General features: G+C 43.4%; 1 protein-coding gene and 2 long non-coding RNA genes across 3 annotated transcripts; all 3 read left to right on the forward strand.

Moving 5' to 3' along the window:
• Nucleotides 1–4,116: 4,116 nt before the first annotated feature.
• dlc (deltaC) lies at nucleotides 4,117–13,423 on the forward strand. Its single transcript, XM_044015365.1, has 10 exons — nucleotides 4,117–4,410; nucleotides 4,736–4,978; nucleotides 5,109–5,169; nucleotides 5,415–5,672; nucleotides 6,575–6,763; nucleotides 7,117–7,286; nucleotides 7,379–7,595; nucleotides 10,314–11,055; nucleotides 11,333–11,447; nucleotides 12,003–13,423. The coding sequence occupies exons 1-10, from the start codon at nucleotides 4,360–4,362 to the stop codon at nucleotides 12,006–12,008; spliced, it is 2,052 nt and encodes a 683-aa protein (XP_043871300.1). The 5' UTR covers nucleotides 4,117–4,359; the 3' UTR covers nucleotides 12,009–13,423.
• A 1,617-nt stretch (nucleotides 13,424–15,040) lies between these two features.
• Nucleotides 15,041–17,776, forward strand: LOC122760279. Its single transcript, XR_006358362.1, has 3 exons — nucleotides 15,041–15,332; nucleotides 17,261–17,302; nucleotides 17,601–17,776. It is a non-coding gene; the product is annotated as an uncharacterized LOC122760279 (long non-coding RNA).
• Nucleotides 17,777–18,751: 975 nt separating this feature from the next.
• LOC122760278 lies at nucleotides 18,752–19,814 on the forward strand. Its single transcript, XR_006358361.1, has 3 exons — nucleotides 18,752–19,220; nucleotides 19,557–19,686; nucleotides 19,785–19,814. It is a non-coding gene; the product is annotated as an uncharacterized LOC122760278 (long non-coding RNA).
• The last annotated feature ends 1,112 nt before the right edge of the window (nucleotides 19,815–20,926 follow it).

Raw genomic sequence — 20,926 nt, forward strand, 5'->3', positions numbered from 1 at the left:
ATCTTAAGAGGATTTGAGAGGTTTTTTTTTCCCCTTTTCTTTTCTTTAGCTGCTCCTTATAGTTTGAGTTTTTTCTCACGTCACATTCTGGAGCAGATTTATGTTTCATCTGTGTTTCAGATCAGACAATATTTTAAAATAAATAAATGTGTTTTATAATATAGTAAGGGAAAGAGTCACAGTGATGTTACACACCCACACACACGGTTGCATTGACTTACATTCATTTCCTGGAGACTTACTCTAACCTTAACCATAATTACTACTGGCCTAATCCTAACCCTGACCCTAACCTCAACCTAACCTAACATGTCTTCACCTTAAAATGTTGTGATTTACGTTATGGGGACTTGTTATTTGTCCCCACAAGGAAGACAAGTCCCCATAATGTGACTGTGTAAACAGGTTTAGGTCCCCACAACATCAGTAATACCTGCGCATGCACACACACACAGGTTTTGCAGTCTTTGTGAGGACACGCATAGACATAATGCATTCCCTAAACCCTTACCCTTACCCTTACCTTAACCATCATCTAAAACCAGGTCTCAATCCTCAAAAATAAAGTTGTTGAAGTGGTGTGGACAAGACAAAATGTCCTCACAAAGATGAGGGGTTTGTTGTCTACTTAAGACATGTACACACACACACACTGCACTTTATTTAAACTTGAAGACATGGTTTTAATGTTAGAGTTAGAGATGAGTTTGGGTTAGGGTAAGGTTAAATGTTAATGTTAATTTCCTGGTTTGATAGCGGCATGTGAAAAGAGAGAACAAGTGACAGCTATTTGCAAAATATGTCTCACACACACACACACAGCGGACATGTGTCCAAAAGTTTGTAATGTCAGTGTTGGTGAAAAAGTCTTGGTGGCTTTTCCAGGGTCAAGACCTGGTTTCAATGTTAGGGTTAGAATTATGTTTAGGGTAAAGGTGAGCGTTGGGCACTTAGTTGTGATGGTTCAGGTTAAGGTTCGGGTCAGGGACTAGCGTACGTAGTATGTCTATGAGTGTCCTCACTATGCAAACATGTGTGTAGGTGCGAGTTTTCAGGCCCTGCAGTCTGTTCTCTGTTACAGCCTCAAACATGTGAACAACATGGAGGCAAATGGTTGAAGCTGCAAAGAAAGAGCCTGTTCCCAGGTTCACACCTCAGAGGAGGAGGAGAGGGGGGAGGAGATGGGGGAGGAGGAGAGGACATAAAGTATAAAACATGAAACATTTCAATATAAACTGCACCATGATGAATGACACATTTTTGTTGAACATCATTTATTTCACTTCATTTAAATCCTTTAACAGCAGCAAAGACAACGACAGTCACTTACCCAAAGCTACTGCAGCTACACGTGACCTCACTCTGTGCTTTACATTGTCTGAAGTGACTGATCAGGTTTGTTTGAGGTGATGACGTGAGATTTTATTTATATACGACAGCAGCACAACAGTGTGTGTGTGTGTGTGTGTGTGTGTGTGAGAGAGAGAGAGAGCGTGAGACAGATGCTAATGTTTATGCCGCTCTCTCTCTCCCTCTCTCACACACACAGACGCATTTGTCCTGACGTGTGGTCTGCTCACGTCCGTGCAGGTGTCACTCCTCACACCTGCCCTCGCGCGCATCTTTCATGAAATCACACCTCAGCGCTTTCCCACGGCCACTCTGTCTCCCCCCTCTCTCACACAAACCCCCACATCCCCGACACGCCGCGACACACGCCGCGTTCTCTCACCTCAACAAAAGCTCGTGCCGCCTCCTTTCAGACCACTTGGGCACGTGCGAGGACAAACGGTGAGATATAGATAGATAGCTCCACCTCCTTATCTTCATCAGGTTGTTTTAGGCACGCGCTGTGATATGCGCGTGACAGCTCCTTTGTTGGACACAGATACAAATCTTCCTTTACACATACATGGGGCGCTCGCGCACACACACCAGCCCAGCCGGAGGAGCGCGTGGCGGCAGCGCGTGTGTTTTTTGTCAAATCTGACGGGGGAGGACGGGGTGGGGGGGTCTATCGATCAGCAGATGGCGCCGATCGAACATGCGCATATTGTCCTCTGATGGTGACGACGCTTCTGTGGTGTGTGTCTGTGTGCGCGTGCCCTGCTCTCTAGGGAGCGGACGCTGCACGTGCTGAGCAGATATTATTAAGAAGACAAGTGGAGGCCTTTACTTTACTTTTACTGTTGTGGTCTTTCTTTCTTTCTTTCTTTCATTTATCCACGGCGTCATGTTTTATTATCCTCAGTTGTTGTCGTTGTTTTCTGTCGTTGTTGTTGTTGTTGTGACGGGACTCGCTCAAATAATCGTTGTTTATGTTTATAGTCCACGTGCGCGTTTATTCACACACACACACACACACACACTGGATACAAAACACAGGGACAATATGAGGCTTGTGGAGTGTGTGTGTGTGTGTGTTGGGGTGTGGGGGTGAAGCGTGCCGTGGGTGTGGTTTGGATGCAGCGTGTGTGTGTGTGTGTGTGTGTGTGTGTGTCAATCAGAGGCAACAGAGGCACGCGCTGTCCTCATTATAGTGACAATAGAGGGCGAGGAGGTTCAGAGGCAAATAAATACACAGATAAAGATAGCTATAGCGCACCTGTCTGTCTGTCTGTCTGGCATCACATGAAATGGTTACAGAACAAATGTTCAGGTCACAGCAAACTTTAAAAAAAAAAGTTTACATTAATCATATTTCAGGGGTTGTCAATGTAAATTAGTTCCAGAAACCATTTCATATTCGGTAATGTCCCAAAAAAGACATGATTAGACTTTGGTGGTCCATGATCGGGATAGTTTACCTGAAACGGAGGAGAGTTATTTAGTTATTTAGTTAATTATCTAGAGTCTGTCCTGAGTGAAGTGTACCAGGTGTAAACATGTGGTTTGGTACATGATATAAACATTGTCTTTGTCACGACCAGAAGTCCTTATGGAGACCAGAACCTGGTCCGAGTTAGGCAGAACATAATTTTTGAGGGACTGGTTGTGTATAGGGGAAGTTCATGTTAGGATTAGGCATTAACTGGTTATGGTTGAGGTACTGTATAATGTATATGTTTCATGTATTATGCATACTTTCTTTGTTAATGTTGTCCAAATGAATGGAGGTAGATGTAGATGTCTTTGTGTTAAATATCTACGCAATTATGGAGGGTATAATTACACAGCTGAAGGACTTCCAGTTTTATTAGGTTTCACCATTCAAATGTAGACATGGTCAGGGTTGACCTGCTGCTGAAGAAATGTGACTTCTTCTTTGAGCATGGCCGGTAATTCAGAAAGTGCTGATCTGTACTGGGACTTTCATGCACAACCATCTCTAATTTGCAGAGAATAGTTCAGAAATGAGAGAACAGACAGTGAAAATACATGGTTAGTGTCAGAGGTCAGAGGAGAATGACCACAAGACACAAGTCTTTGAAAGCACAGAATGTCAAACGAAAGCAGATGAGATACAGCAGTAGAAGACCACTCCATGGCCACTTTATTAGGTACACATGGTACATACTGTATGTCCACTAGTATGTAATGACTGGTGTCTTGACTGTGAATGATTCTGTATTTTTGGCACACAACAAACTGACCATCTATAAAAGATGTGTGGTGTGAACCATGTGAACGTCAAGAGATAAAGGCGGCGTTTGGTCCCTGCTGCTGTCGCCTGACAGTTTGTTCTATTGCCCTGCTGTAATTACCCCTCCAATCCAGCCCAGACCCCGGTGGTGGACCCCCCCCCATGCCTCCTTGGCTGTGCACACTGTAAGAAATGTCTGTAAACTGTGCGCGAGCTTCGTGTCAGTGCAGGTTGAAGTCAAACAGAAAACAACAAAAGTGCGTGTTTGGCAAACAGTCCTGGCACTGATGGGAAGTCTCGCGCCCATGTCGCTCCTCTCGTCTGACGAGAAATCTCACATTATTTTCTTTTTCTTTTTTTGAGTTTCACTTTGACCTGAGCAGGTTCAGTGTCACAACGCGTGCTAAAGAGGAAGAGGAGATGATGATGAGGAGGAGAGTTATCAGGTGGACATTTTTTGCAGCGCCCCCTTCCTCCCCTCGCTCGTCCTCCTCCTCCCCCTCCTCCTCTCCTCTGTATAAAGCTTAGGTGCGACTTCAGCTGCTTCAGTCCAGAGTTCAATCACCGCGCGGAACTTTACTCTATGTTTTTTTCCACTCCACTCTCTTACGCACACACGCGCCCACACGGACTGTTGCTCCTGACTTGTTTGTCTTCTTCTTCTTCACGGAGCACTGCGTATTGTTTTTCTGTCCTCCTCCTCGTCTGGAGCCGTTTTGGATTTTACGCACTGATCCTCCACGGACCTGCGGCTCCGGCGCCCTCCGCCCGCAGCCATGTCGCGCTTGTTGCTGTCGTCTCTCCTGCTGTTTGTGTCCTCGCAGACGGTGAGTTCCTCTGACTGCACCGCTGGTTTCTGGAGACGCTGGAGTTTTGTGCAGACGCGCGTCTTTACGCGCGGTGGCTCGAGTATTCTCCCCACTGTGTGTTTGATTCCTGCGGCACTTGAATGACTTAGAAGTGTGGTGTTGTATTTGTGATTCTCAGATTATCTGCGCGGTGTAATTCAGCTCTATATGAACACAAACGATGCATAATTAAAAAAGAACCCCGCACTGGTTGCACTCATTTGCGTGTATATTTTGCGCCATTTGCACAATCTTTTCTGTTTGATTCAGTGTGATTTACCCCGTGCTCCCTTCACTCTCTCAGGCGCTCTCCTCCGGGGTCTTCGAGTTGAAGATCGACTCCTTCACCAGCTCCCGCAGCGTCTGTCGCCCGGAGTCCCGGGTCTGCCAGGTCTTTTTCCGTGTGTGCCTGAAGCATTCACAGGACGTCATCAACCCGGAGCCTCCGTGCACGTACGGCACCGCTCTCACCGACATCCTGGACACAGACTCCAACGCCATCTCCGAGAGCGCGCCCATCAGGGTGCCTTTTCTCTTCAAGTGGCCGGTAAGTGACGGCAACACTTTTGTTTTTATGCATGAGTTCATAAAAGTATATGTATGCATGTATGTAAATTAAATCTGCACTGAGCGCACATGTGTTGATGTTCATGTGTGGTTCCTCTGTTCCTCCTCAGGGAACCTTCTCTCTCATCATTGAAGCCTGGAACGCGGAGTCTTCAGGCCTCGAGTCCACAGGTAAAAACTACTGCTGCTGCTGCAGTGACACTGCTTCACCGCCAGGCGGCGACAGTGGCGCTGTTTCCTCACATATGAAGGAAGAAGAGTGCATGAATGTTTACCACGCACATTTGTGGTCATGTGCCTTTTCATGTTTCAGTAGGTTGTGTATATATTATAAAAATGTCAATGTTTGTACAACTTTACACGCTCATTAATAAAATGAACAAAAAGTTTAATCCGCGTCCCTCCTCTTCCTCCAGAGAACCAGAACAACCTTATCAGCCGCCTGGCGACACGCCGCCGGCTCACAGTCGGAGAGGAATGGTCTCAGGACGTTCACTTCGGCAACCAGAGCGAGCTGCGATACTCCTACCACGTGGTGTGCAACGAGTTCTACCACGGCGAGGCCTGTTCCGCCTACTGCCGGCCCCGCAACGACACGTTCGGCCACTACACGTGTGACGATAGGGGGGGCCGCCGCTGCCTGGAGGGCTGGAGCGGCGAGTACTGTACTTTCCGTGAGTATAGCTGAACTTTGACCTTGCTGTGTGTGAATGTGTTGTTTGTGAGGACCATGCTTGTTTTCTTTGTTTTTTTTAGATTTTCCTTATTACACACTATCAGTGACACAGGCCAGAAAACTACAGACTCATTTAAAGCATTTGTATGTTGTGTGATATATATGTACATATATATATCTCTATATATATATCATCATATATACATCATCTCTCACAGTGTAGGGACTTTTTTATCATAAATTACATTTACATATGGATTGTGTATACTAATGATTTTACACTGCAGCAGATCATAAATGTACAGACATTTAATGGTGTCGTCGCTATGACATCAGTTACAGTTAGTTTGGCTCCAAAACTGCCTGTAAAATTTGAGTTACCCCCGCCTTTTTTTGAAAAGGGGACATCTTTTTGTTCGGCAGCCTTGAAATTGTTAAGTCAAGCAGTTGTCAATGCCACCATCGCCAGGCCTGGTGCCTGTGGAGGACAAAAAAAATAAAATCTTAGAACTTCTGTCATGTTCAGTGTATGTGTGTGTGTGTGTGTTGGCTCCTTTTGTTTTGAGCTCAACAATGGGGCCCCTGCTTGGCCGGGGCTTGGCCCGCCTGCCCGCTTTACTGGGGACACGGGCTGCAGCTTAATGCGCGCTGCGTTGCGTGAAAGGAGAGAGCATGTGCTGCTTTTGTTGTGTGGGCCAGCTGCTTCACTTAGTACTTAACAAGCACTTGTAGGTGTGTTTGCGTGTGTGTGTGAGGCCCTGCGAAGGGGGAGGCACTGAGGTTTTGTAATTTGAATGGAGAATATGAGACACACATGCACTCATACTAATATTCTCTCCCCCTTTCTCCCTTTCCCTCTCTTTTTTTCACCTCTCTCCCTCCCTCTCCTCCTCCCATCAGCCATCTGTGCTGCTGGGTGCAGTAAGAACGGTTTCTGTGAGTCTCCCGGGGAGTGCGTGTGCAGGCAGGGCTGGCAGGGCAAGCGCTGCGATGAATGCGCCCGGCACCCAGGCTGCCTCCACGGGACGTGTCAGCAGCCGTGGCAGTGCAACTGCAAGGAAGGATGGGGAGGCCTGTACTGTGACCAAGGTGGGTTCAGCCTCACACACACACACAGTCCAGGCCAACAGGTCAATGAAGTGAAAGAAAAAACGTTGCCTTTGACCGTGGCTTTAGTCACTGAAGAAAAGAATCAGGTTCACTCTAGTGTAAAGGTGTTTGTCATCTACATATGAATTAATAAAAAAAGTTAATAGGTAGGCTCCTCACATGGTCGTTAATGAACACTCAGCTTCATGGTGTCCCACAGGGCTCTATCCTCGATCCTCTTCTTTTTTCCCCCAACTCGGCACATGTATCACATCAAACAAACATGTTAATAGAACTGAGGAAGATTCATTAACCAAACGTGTCTCCTTTGCACTTTCTTTATTCCTCTCCAGACTTAAACTACTGTACCAATCACAAGCCGTGCCAGAACGATGCCTCGTGCACCAACACTGGACAGGGCAGCTACACCTGCACCTGCCGACCCGGGTTCACCGGCAAGAACTGTGAGATCGAGACCAACGAGTGCGACAGCAATCCCTGCAAGAACGGTGGCAGCTGCAAAGTAAGTCAGTGCGCCGTTGAAGTCGAATGTATTATCCCAGATTCTTATGGAGAGCTTATCTCAAACGTTTTCTCCTCCTGTCTCTACCTTAGGATATGGTGAACGATTATGAGTGCGCGTGCCCTCAGGGCTTCTACGGGAAGAACTGCGAGACCAGCGACATGAAGTGTGCGGATAGGCCATGCTTTAATGAAGGGACCTGCGTGGAGAATGCCGCTGGTGGCTACAACTGCCGCTGCCCTCCCGGATTCACCGGCTCCAACTGTGAGAAGAAGCTTGACAGATGCAGCAGCAACCCCTGCGCTAATGGTACAGCCTGTTGTTGACATCTGTTTATTTGCGATTTCACATACAAAAACACTTTTCTTTTACCTGTTTTTAACCTCTTCTCCATCAGCATCTGTAGCATCAGTTGCCCTAACAGTAACAGAATCAAAAACAAGATAGTGAGAAATGTTTGAACTTAGGGTGAGGCAGATTTTTAGTACTAGGTAGCTTTAAAACTTGTTTTTGTTTGTGTTTGGCTCATGTGTCAGATCCTGTTTTTACGGACTTAATCTGATACAGAGAAGAAACAGAGAAAAATGTCTTTTTTCCTCCACAGTCACAACAAATAGTGTCGTGTGTGATTTGTGTGATACATTTTGGTGCAGACGACTGATATAGCTTGCAGATATGTGGTCCTTTGGTCTCAGCTCCAGACAAAAGTCTGCATTTCTGTCTGAGACTGTGACAAACCGATTTACTTTAAGATGAATGAATTGCTCTTTGAATTGATCTTTCATATATGACACCAAATAACTTCCTCAGTAACGTCACATGTCCCGCCCCCTCTTTCCACCAATCGTCTGCTTTGTAACAGCTGCAGAGAAAGCGTGTCCAACTCATCGTGTTGTCGTGCTTTTGCCAAACCTTGTTCATGTGCGGTTTAAACCAGATCTGATTTGATGTAGGTAACTGGTGTTGTTAATCTGGAATAATGGCCCAGGGGGGCGAATTAACAAGATTGTGTTGTAAGTGAAATGGAGACGCTGTTGTGCTGAAGTGGAGCGGTGTTGGTGCTTGGTCGTGTTTTTCTCGTCAGACAAGATAGAACAAGAATTTTATCGGGTGAGGGTGAAGTGTGGACATCTCAAGAGTGGGAAACGGTTCTGTTTTCGCCATATTTCCCAGGAAGGGGAAGAAGAAAAAAAGAAACGATGGAGGCAACAACAAACTTAGCTGACTCTACAAATATACATTCTTTAAAAGGGACATCACACCCAAATGTCAGGTCAAAACTGCTCAAAACCTAGACATTATTTGTCCCCATGGAGACCAAAACCTGGTTAAGATTATGACTAAGATTTGAATTATGGTTAAGTTAAGGTTCTGGATCATTTCAGTCGACCAAACCTGTGTATGAATCTGTGTGTGACTTATCACGTAGTAGCAGATGAACTCATCTTATCATCTCCTGTCTGATAACAAACCTCTTTCGTTCTCATTGTTGCGTCTCTCAGGACGCCAGCCTCTTGTTTACTACCTGGTTGCACTCTCAAGAGTCCGGTGTACGGGAATGCAGCTCTGGGCCGGTCTGGTGCACTGCTCATTTCTGCAGAGCTGCACAGAAACGTTTTACAAGATTAATGAGCCAGTTTAAAACATTTGTGTATTGGCACATTGAACCTATTTACTACAAATTAGATTCCGCTTATACAGTTGCTCAACATCCGTCTTCAGTCTTGGCTTTCGTTTTTTTTTGATTGACCTGCAGAGACATGAAAGTTGCCTCAGAAAGGAATCCATCATGATCAACGCTCTGTTTAAATTGTGACAGTCCTTCAAAGGGTCAATCTGCTGTTTATATTACTCAGAAACCTCAAAAGGCTTGTTTAATGCGAATTATTGAAATAAGAGTGTTGTTTTAATCGGGAACTTTCATGTCTCTGCAGGCTGATTTTTGCTGCCTTGTACAAAAAGCTGAAACTACACTCTGCTGAGTGACAGTTCACTAGCTCCCAATTGATTTGTAGTGAAATTAAAACGAGTCACAGACTAAAAAAAATACAGTGCATCGTGACCATTGTTTTAATAAGTCTTTTCAAAAGCAGGATAGCTGGCGACTGTCAGCGTGGGTTAGTCAGACAGAGCCGTTGTATAACTGGCGTTGCAAAATAAAAGTATATCACTGAATCTCACAGAGAATACACGTTTGTGCTGGCTCACCAAGTCAAGTCGTCTCAGAGGATCTCAATTCAGCCGCCAGTCCTCCCTCGGGTCTTCATTAGCGTGTAGAAACTGCTGCCCGCTTATCTCACATCTGCAGTCATTCCTGACTCTCAGTGAGCCTGAGAGAGGGCAAAAAGTTTGTAGCCGTGCCGCGTTGACTGTGTACATCTGCACAGGATGTCCAAATATGGAACTTTTGTACATTGTTTTCAGTTTTGTAGACTTTAGACAACCCCAGAGTTTCCTCAGTTCCTTGTTTCCTGTATCATCTCAGTTACACCTTTGCATGCAATGTGACGTCCTTGCTGTGGAAAACATCTCAGGACATTTCTAATCATGCACATGTTTCTCTCCTGATGAAAAGCATCTGTTTTGAGGAAAAATAAACAAGTTCCACTTTTCTGTTCTTCACTCCCTGTCCCCCCTCACACCTTCCTCTCTGTCTCGTTCACTTCTTCCCTTTAAGACTCTGTAATCGTAGTCTGACTGATAACGAGTGAAAGAATGTGTCCAGCATCTTGACAGCTGGTGGTTGTTGTGTTTGTATCATGTCGACAGCATCCTAATTCTATCCATCTTGTTTCTGAACGGCTGTTTCTACTGATCTATTCCAGTATTCCTCAGTATTTCCTGGTGAAGTGTGTGTCAAAGTATAGAAAACAGTTGACCCTGACATCTTGTAGATTATACCTTCAATATAAAAGCTAAATTTCTTTATTGCATAACAAAAGTTACGCATTAACTTTCTCCTCAAGCCTCTGTGTTGGTATCTTCCAGTTTTGTGTTATTAACCGTTCTGTCACTGTGTCTCTGCAGGTGCTCAGTGTCTGGATCTTGGTCACCGCATCATGTGCCGCTGTCGCCAGGGCTTCATTGGATCCCGCTGTGAGACCAACATAGACGACTGTGCTGGCAACCCCTGTCGTAATGCCGGCACCTGCATCGACGGCATCAATGACTACACCTGCGTGTGCACACTTGGCTTCACGAGTAAGGACTGCTCTGTGCGCGCCAGTCCCTGCGACCACTTCCCCTGTGATAATGGTGGCACGTGTTACACCCACTTCACTGGCCCCGTGTGCCAGTGTCCGCCGGGCTTCATGGGCGCACGGTGTGAGTATTCCGTGAAGACCACGCCAACCACGAAACCCTACGTCCAAGACGATTCCTCTCCTGCCCTCATCGCCGCTGTCACCCTCGGCCTGGTGACACTGACTCTGCTTCTTTGTGCTGCGATTCACATTCTGCGTCAGCTACGCCGCGGCAGGGAGCTAACGGCCATTTCCAGGTCGGTGAAGAATGACCTGGAGGCGGTGAATAACCGCAACGCAGTGATCGGCGGCGGTGGACCCAATAATGGGAGTTTACCAGGAGGACCACTGAGCAGCCTGAGAGAGAAGGAGGCCTTCCTCATCCCTGGAGGACAACTGAAAGTGTCCAATAAAGACGCAGCGTTGGTGGAGAAGGGAAGCGACAACATGGCCATGTTTAAAAACAAAATGGCAGACTGTAACCTGGCGAACGAGGAGCAGCACATGGTCAAGAACAATTTTGACCTGTAAGAAATTATCAGATGCTTTATAACTTTATGTGTGTGTGTGTGTGTGTGTGTGTAGGCTCTTTAGCTGTGATGCATCAATGAATACTTAATGTCAATCATTGTACCCACAGGCATGTGTGTGTGCTCTCATTTTCATCCTTATACACTTTACAGCATGTTTGTTTGTTATTATGTGATCAGTCCCATGTTCACAAGCCTTCAAGTGTTTTTGTTGTTTTTGTTGCCGCCTCAAACGCCGTCTCACTCACTCACTCTCTCTCTGTCTCACTTACAGTAAGAAGTGTGACCCGTCCATCGTTGTGCCGCCTTCCACCTATTCAAAGGACAGCCTGTATCACCCTGTGTTCATCATCCCAGAGCGGATGGAGCAGTGTGTATTTGCAACTGAGGTAAGAACACACACCACCTACAGAAACACACGCATCACAGAATGTATTTTTATTTTATTGACCCTGTGTTCGTCAGACTTTAATCAAAAACAACCAAGAACTGGGATTAGAGATAAAATAAAAAACAGAATCTGGATATTTTTTAATTCATCAGAGAATATGGCTGACAGAAGATACTTATGACTCACACATTTTATGAAGATTTTATGTATATTTACATATCAAACCACCATTGGTCTGATGGTTAATTAATTTATACACATTTTGACTCAAAGTTAGTTGGAAATATATAGATATATACAGTATAGTCATATATTTACATTCTTCAAAGTCATGATTCCATAACAAATGTAAAATTACATGAAAACAGCAAGAAATATAGGTTGTGATGTGCAAAATCTTCCTTCATATTCAGCTTTATTTGCATCTATTGTCTGACCCTCATATAAAATAGCTTTTTGAATGAATCTCCACATATTTTGTTTATTTGGACCACAAAGATGTGATCACATCTTATGCCGATGACTAACCGCTGTTCTTCTCTCTCATTCTCAGGTGTAACCATCAGTTTTCTGAGCGCCAGTGGAAGAACCTTCATGCTGAAGGCCAGATGCATTTACTGTCCAGGACAGTTCACCCACAGGGTCTATCCTACACATGTTATTTAATTTATTATTTATTGCCTCCCCTCAGTGGAAAGAAACAACAAGAAAGGACTAGTTTTTTTCAATTCTAATTTTTTTGGATGAAAAAGAAAAAGAGAGCGGTGGAGGAGGAGAAAAAGGATGAAAGACTGAATGTCCCGCATCATTTGCACTATTTATCTTTTTTTATACATCAAATCTTAATATAATTTTCTGTCTGTATACCTGAATTTTGGATTTTGAATCAATCGTGAAAGACAGATGTGAAGAGATGAAATCGAAAGACTCATCTGTGCTTCCTAATAACCTGAAGGACAGGATGTTTCATCCTCAGATGATTTCTATTTAGAAAACTGAAATGGACAGTTTCTGAGTGCCTTCCTGTTTTCGCACCACGCTTTTTGTTTTCTTCGGAAGTGAAGCATCACATTGTTGCCTATTAGTAGAGCAAGCCTTACAATCACCGTCAAGTGCCTCTTCTTCTGGAATCCAGCGAAGGTTTTTTGTGGACGTCATAATCAAACCTGCTTTTCAAAAGCCTAGAAAACTCTTTCAGATCACCTGGAATAGGCTCTCTCCAGTCTTAGACACAATCATAATCTGAGTCCTAGCCCAGATCCTAATCCCAGTCTGATTGAGGTTTCAGGTGAATTGGAGAGACTTTATATTACTATCAGCAATCAACTGTTTTCCCTGCTATGACCTCATGAACAGATAATCTATGTTAACTATACGAAGTCAAACCTGCCAGATTCTAGCCAAGCTGGATTCACTTTACCAATCAGTCTCTTAGGTTTGTCTTGCTATGAGTGTACACCTTCTTTTTATTAAGTCATTGCTTCTTTTTTTTTTTTAGAAGGTTTTTCTATGAATCAAAATGAGGATAAAGAGAAATGTGATGACTTTTCTCTTTTGCTGCCTTAATCCACCACTGCTGTGACAGCAAGTAAATAGAAATCAATGTAAACACCCACACAACACTCGCTCCTCTGAGTGTCGTTCCTCTATTGTACAGTTAAAGAAAAAAACATTTTATAGCAGTGAAGGACTCAAAAGTGAGTTTTTTTTATTGAATCATTTTTACCTAATCCATTTGATACCAAAAATTTTTTTTTCCTGTGATGTTGTCTTTGTACTATCTTTGTTAAGTTAAGAAAACAATGCAATGTGTACATAACCTCCAGAAGATAGTTTTCCTATTTAATTTGACTTTTGTATATAATTTTGTATTTATGAAAGAGAATTGTATATATGTCTATGTTAATGTGTCTAATGTCCCAGTCAAAATCAAGAAATATATTTTTTCATAAATAAATTAGAAAATAACACTAACAATTTTCATATTTTCCCACTTCTTTTTTTAAACACATTATACATACATTATAAGTGATGACAAACAGTAAGAGGTTGTGATGTATGGGGTGGGATCAAAATATCGATTTGGTGATATCGTTGTCTCTCCTCGTCGATACTGAATACACTAGGGTAATATCGGTATTTTAATTAACAAATGAAATGTTCTGAAGTAAACAGTCGCTGTCAGTATCACTCACTGGGCGTCACTACTTCATGTCTCCTCGTCGTATCTTGATATTATTGGTATTACGGACCATGTATCGCATGTCCTTCTCGTTGTTTAACTGCTTTTTGTGTTTTGCACGTTATTTTCACAGGCTAGATCAGCTCATTAGCTTGGTAGTTAGTGAAACTACTTATATTAACTGCTTTAATTACTCCCAAATAACCTGACTTCTTCTGACGGGAAACTGTGTGCAATGTCACTCCCAGTTCCACATTAACACACTACTATCTATCAGAGTGGCTGATATGTGGAGTTTGCTATCTTAGTCATTTTTCCCCCTGCTGTTAGTCTTAGTTTAGATTAGATACACTACATGCTGATTAGCTTCACTTTACACGCATGAAAGTGTTAATTGGCCCTCTGCTAGTCTCACCCCCTAACTGTTTAATAGTAACAGCTGATTGTGAGATATAACACAGACATTTTGTCAACGCTAGCTGCATGCTAACTGGCATTGCTGCTGTTGCTAAAGCAGTTCTCATGACTTAAACACTTGAACGCCAAGCACTTTGGGTTCAAAAAAACATAATCCTGGTCCTGGGGACACACTGCTCTGCCTGATTCAAATGAATGGCTCGTCACCAGGGCTTTGAATGAGGTGTGTTGGAGCAGGGAAACTTGTAAAACACGTAGAGCAGTGTGTCTCCAGGACCAGGATTTAGAAACACTGCTTTAGATCACATGTCAACAAGGTAATGCACTATACATTTAGCATTATGCAATGTCCATTTGTGTTATTGTCAACAAATACAAATATATTTGTGGGCTTCCAGAAAATGGTGCCAAATAATCTATAATTTGATGATGTGTCACAGCCTGACTTCAAAAAACCTCGACTATCACTTTAAATTCTGCGTCTTATTCGTATCTCCTCTTGCTTCGTTCCCTCCTTCTTTACTTTCACTCTCTCCCGCTCTCGGTTTAGTGTTTCAGTTAATCGATACAGCGCCTCCTTGTTAATAAGTAGCTGTCGCCACATGTCAAACGGCCACAGGCACAAACAGACAGGCAGCAGGAGTGTGGCGACAACTCCAGACTGTGGCTTACCTGCTGTTCTCCTGGCTGCCTTTGTCTCTGAAACACACACACACACACACACACACACACACAATCCTGCCCTCAGGTTGAACTGTATATTCTGTATATAGAGTGTCACCTGGTGGAAATGGAAACTGGCCGACTCCCAGCAAGACAGTACAGGTCAAGTTTCACATTGACATCTTTTGCCGTTTGTGGTTCAAGTCCCCCATGAATAGTTCACTGCTTGTGTGGCCAAAACATAAGAGTCTGATTAGTGACACTATCAGTGAGTCTGAGTCTAACCCTCTGAGGTTCAACAGCAGGGACTACTGTAGTTCCAGTAGGGACTTTACTGGGAACTACATGGATTTCCATCACAGAGATCAGGAACCAGATAAGAAATGATTTAGATTTAGGGCCTATGTGTCAGATGTGCATCGTACTGTATTTGTGTTTGTGCTTTGCAATGTGGAGTGATTGCTTTGGGGACTTTACACAGTAAAGTCACTCCATCTCCAACCCTCACAACAATGGAAGGAAGTTTTGGGGCCATAAATTAATAACTTTACCAAATACTATAAGTCCAATGAATTAATTCATCTACAGTGACATGATTGTCATCTAGACTTTTGGCCGATGGTAAGTTTACTTAATATTCCTGGAACTATGTGGTACTAACACACCTTGCTAGTAGTAGCTGCAAACTAAAATTGCTCATTTTCTCATAGACTTCGATGCAGGAGAGTGAGCCTTTTACTAAGTGACACAGGTATCAGTTTCCTGTCAAAGGATGATTTAAGACAGTGAACTTATTTTCAAGATATCACAGACTTAAGCTTACGTAGATTTTTTAAGTGTTTTTTTAAGTGTTTAAACACCTGTATTCCTTGAGTCCATACTGGCAGCCACGTTTTCACTGAGAGTGAGCCTCCGTGTCTCAGGCTGAATGGCACACACAGTTGAGTCAACACTGACAGTACAGTACAGCTCATTTCATTTTGGTATATCACAAAATAATCTCAGTATGACAGTGGGGAAGTAAATGGCCGTGTTTTTCCTTCTCAGCCTTCTCTCAAACATAACTTCTTCATTTACTGTACCTACTGTACCTGACGCATCCCTTTGACCTCAGGGTTAAACCTGACATTTGACTAAATTTGTTTAGCTTTAAGAACTTTTAAAAGAGTTGAGAAGATTCTCAATTGAGATGACGGCCGACGCCGACAGTGGTGAGACGGAGCGTAGAAGTGTGGGAGTTTGAAAGTGAAAACTGAGCATGAAGCTTGACTGAGACACATGAAAGAGAGAGAGGGGAGAACACACACACACACACAGGAGAACCACATGACACCTGTCATGACTCCATCACCGTCTGTGAGCTTTGACCTCTCCTCCTCCCTCTGCCTCTCTCTCCCAGCTTGTTTTGGATACACACAGTCTGTCTGTGCTCAATCCTTCATGACAAGTGAATGTGTATGTGTGTGTGTGTGAAAGTTGGAGGAAACAGGAACAGGAAGGATAAAGGTGAGGACATGAATCAAGTCCTTTCTCTCGCCTTCCTGTTCTTTCCCCACTCTCTCTCTCTGACTCTCTCTCTCCATGGGAACCTCAGCATGTTTCTCCCTGACCCTTCTTAAGTATGATGAGTTTTCTCATTTCAGACACTTTCCCCGCGTAAGTTGCCATTTCAGTGTCAGAAGCAGTTGAAAGTTACTTCAGCCAATGAAAACCCGATCCAGCGTTGCCTTGACAACATCTCACAGATAATATTATAACTGGAAATGAAGGACAGAAGTTGATCATAGTCGTGTTCTGACACAGGTCACGCAGTGTGTCGTGACTGAGCTGCCGCGAAGCTCCCACACACAAAAAAAAATCAGCTGCCGCGACCCAGAAGGGTCAGAGGTCGTCCAGGGAGGAAGTGACAGAGGGGGTATGTGGGGGGTCAGCAAGGTTAAAAAAAAGAACGAGACAGCGGAGGAATGTAGCTGGGAAGTTGTTCCTCACAGTTACTAACAGCTGATGAACTCCACAGTGCTTCATTGGATTGCTTCATTTATCAGTTTGTACACTGCTCACTCTCCCACACCAAAGTCCACTGAGAAAATCAACAATTTCACATCATTGCACACAGTAGTTATAGATCCACTGCTGCCGCCATCAGTGAGTTCAAGCATGTTATTTCGTGACCATGGACTTTGGTGTGTGGTGATGATACATTTCAGTTTCTAGTGGAAAAGGCTGAGATAAAACAGGCCTATTTTTTAAGATTTCATAGACTTAAGCGATCAGCTCTAGAGGTCTGTTGGGGGGAAAAAATATGAGTTTAATATTGTCCTTTGAAGTGAACCAATGAACAGACCAGATGTTGTGTTTCATGTCTTTGTTTCATCTCATTTCTTTGATTTATTTTTCATCTTGTAAACAGCAGAGCGGCTTCTGATGATCACAGTCAGGCACATCTGCAACCAGCAAAATACTTCTGTTTAAGAAGGAGAAAAACATATTTCTCTTCATTCTATAACAATGCAATTCATGTATTAACCTCTCTTTTCCTTTACTCTAAGGTCGGTGTGAGCACGGGTTCAGCAGCTGAGGAGGAAGACATGGTAAAAGTCTTTATTGTCTCTTGTATTCAGGTGTGTGTGTGTGTTTGTGGTGAGATCATAGTAAAAATACACATTTATACTTTATATTTGATGTTATTAACAGCATGATCATGTGATGATCCCAAATATTCAAGAACAAAGAAGAGTTTAAGATGTTTAAATGTGAGATGAGAACAAACGTAAACATCATCAGCATTATCTTTTCTTCTCCTCCTGTATTTCCCACAATCCTCCTCCTCCCGCCTGCATCACCGTGGCACTGACCTGTGACCCCTTCCATCGTGGGAAACGTCTTCAGGAGGATGAGTTGGCGTGACGACCAGGAAGACATTACCATGGCGATAATGAGTCTAACAGACACCCCCCCAACACCTGTCTGGTCCCCCTCAACCAAGACACACACACACACACACACACATGTCTCAATGTGAATGTTTAGACATTGTATTTCCACTGTAGTGACTCATCTTTTGACATTTTTGACAAACTCAAGAAACAACCACTCAACACAACGTAAAGTAAAAACAGTAATTAAAACAAAAACAAACAAACATGTCAATGATGGGGTCCTTCAGAAAAATATGCATGTAAAATATATGTTTGTTTTTGGGAGAAAAAGAAGAAAATGTCTTTCAGGGTAAAACCTGAGATCATCACTGTGGTCGAGGACAGCAAGAGAAAATTTACAACCTCCAATCAATCAACCACAAAGTGTGGGAACTGGAGAACGACAGCAAAAGAGAGGGGCTTTAATTAAACTCAGTTATAGAGTTAAGTTATTGAAATAAATGGGTACATATGTATGTGTATATATGTAAATATATATATATATATATATATATATATATATATATATATACATATACTGTCTTAGATTACAGACCCAGGCTTTAAAGAGAATGAATAATCACACCGATCAAATCTCAGTTCAACCAGTCTTTGAGTTATGAGGAAACACTTTGATTTATAGAAGCCGTTTGTTTGTTTATCGTTTAGCGAGGAATGTCATGGGAACAGGAGTTTTTTACTGTAACAGCTGTTTCTCGCTGAGCGTTTGTCTCACTGTGTCTGTCCTTCAATCACTCATTCATTTACTCACTCACTCACTGGAATTAACAGCTACCATAGAATGCCATAGAAAACTCCATAGAGATTTTTGGGGATTATTTCTTAGCTTTTTAGCGTTTCGTCCACAGTCTCTCAAAAAGTGTTGCGAGGGAACTTAGAAGTTTGAATCTAAAGCAGTGGTTCTCCAACTTTTTATACCAAGTTTTACCATTATCACCAACATTAAAATCCAAAGTCAAAGTCATTGACACAAGCGCACACAGAGAGAGAGAGGCTTGTGCCACTGACGTTCTGTTAATGCCCTGGTTTATACAGTACAACAGTATTTCTGATTTTCCTCCAAGTACCACCAGAGGAAGCTTGCGTACCACTGTTGCTACATATACCACAGTTTGAGAACCATGGAGCTAAAGTGACCAGTGGAATTGACGTGGCTCTTCTCAGGGTCTACTTGGTTATTACATAATGTTCAACAGACTTGGTATTCATGGTAACAGGATGGAACCCAACCCTGAGTCAGGCCTCAAAAGGCTGATGCCTATGTATTATGTAAAAATGACTTTATTAGTGACTAAATAAGTGCCCAAATGTCCCTGGTTGTTTGTTAATGTCTTCATTTATGAAATGGCTGAATGTGAATGTTTGGATCAGTGTTGTTTTTGTCATATTTGTTGATTCCAGCCTTGAGCTGTAGATTTCCAGGAATGTGAGCTCAGCAGAACGGAAGCAGCTCCTCCCTCTCCTGTCCGCTCCTTCGATAACCCCCTCACCCGCGCTCCGCTCACATCATCACATTTCACCGGGCCACTCGCCGCCACAGCCAGAGGATGGAGCGTTAAAAATGGCAAAGGTATCTGGGACAGAAACTTCCAGAGGAAGTTTGTGTGGATGAAATAAGATAAGAGGGATGTGAGCAGATAGAGTCATAATCATAAAAGTCACGGTGAAGGTCATGAGCATATTTAATTTGTGATGAACTGACACATCTATGGAGCTGCTACATTAGTAAAAGAATAGTTCAGGTTTTTGGAAGTGTGTTTATATGAGGAAATGTCAGATATCAAACCTGAGGCTGAGGATCATCTATCAGTGAAAACACCAGAAAATAAAACTCACATCTATGTTTTCTCATGTCTAATGGGTTAAAGTTTGATTGTTTATCTTTTTAACAAAACAGCATTTGTAGCTTACAGGGACACAGGAGCTGTTGGCTATTACTTCTTTAAGGACCACTCAGTGGTGAAGTGGCTTGTGGCCTCACAGCAAGAAGGTCGCTGGTTCGGATCCTACCCTGTGTGCGTGCAGGATCTCTCCCGGTATTTCAGCTTCCTCCCACACATGCACCACTATGGATTAGGTTCATTTGAGCACATGTGTGACTATGAGAGTGAATTTGTTTGTCTCTATGTCCAAGGTGCACAACACCTTTCACCCTACGTCAGCTGGGACTGGCTCCAGCTCCCCCTGCAACCCACATGTGGAGGATGGAACGGTTGGAAATGGATGGATGGAGAAGGGTGAGAGGGTGCCGACCACACAGCCTCATGTGAAAGTCACCTTTGCAGCACTGGTAAGGGTGGATGACAACCAAAAGAGTCTAATAAGAGTGTTACAATGGGGTAGGAAGATGCATCAAAAAGAAGAATTTATTAAACACACTGTGAATTAAATAAAGAACAGATAGCTAAACTAAAGAGCAAATCAAACACTGAAGTTTTCCCATGGTGGTGGTGGTGGGAAGGTGGCAAAGGAGAGACAGGTTGCAAGTGAAAGGCGGGGCTTAAAGAGGTTGGAGGCAGTGGCCAGCTGCGTCCAATTCTATTATTAGGGAAAACCTGAAAAAGACACAGAGGTCTCCAAACAAGACCAACCCGGTATAAAGAGCCCAGGGCCGTCACAAGAGTAAAGGCCTGTACATACTCCACAAAAACAGAGAGAGACATTTGTTCTTTTTCTTGAGGCGGCAAGAACAAGAACAAAGTTAGTTCCCCTGGGTAGTCATGATAAGATTTTGCCCACTTCACATTATCGGACATCACAAGAGAGAAAGATTCTGCTCAGATGATGTGTCAAGATCAAGCTGGGAGAAAAAAGGTTGTTCTTTTCTCGCAGCCCTGGGAGAGAGGGGAGTCATTTCTGTGAGTATGTACAGGCCTTTTTAAAACACAACATGAAACATGTGCCAAAGAGTTGAAAAAAGACTTCCAGAGATGGAGCGATGAGCTCGGATCATCAGTCGTGTATGACGTGTGCACGTCTAACCACACTCAACTGGTGGGATTGAGCCTCCGTCCCAAAACGTTTACCCACCACCATCTTATCACAGGTTTTTTTCTTTTTGTTTTATTATTTCGCAGTAATAATAATAATGAGTCAACTGGTATCATTATAGAAACAGTGATCAATTAGTCACACTGTTATCATGATTCTGGTTGACGGGTAAAGCTGCGAGGACAATGGCCGAGATCCTGTGAGAAAAGAGGAAGAGGAAGAGGAAGGGGGGTGTAGTTGTGTCAAGGAGCGATAACAATCGGCGGCTACATGTTCATAGCAATC

Source organism: Solea senegalensis, unplaced genomic scaffold (genome assembly GCF_019176455.1).
Source record: "Solea senegalensis isolate Sse05_10M unplaced genomic scaffold, IFAPA_SoseM_1 scf7180000013336, whole genome shotgun sequence".
NCBI lineage: Eukaryota > Metazoa > Chordata > Actinopteri > Pleuronectiformes > Soleidae > Solea > Solea senegalensis.

What these genes read in the sequence shown, in the direction of transcription:
- dlc (XM_044015365.1), top strand. Translation starts at nt 4,360, where the DNA reads ATGTCGCGCTTGTTGCTGTCGTCTCTCCTGCTGTTTGTGTCCTCGCAG. An exon ending in TTCAGGCCTCGAGTCCACAG is followed by an intron (nt 5,170 to 5,414) that starts GTAAAAACTACT and finishes CTCTTCCTCCAG; the next exon opens with AGAACCAGAACAACCTTATC. An exon ending in AGGCCTGTACTGTGACCAAG is followed by an intron (nt 6,764 to 7,116) that starts GTGGGTTCAGCC and finishes ATTCCTCTCCAG; the next exon opens with ACTTAAACTACTGTACCAAT.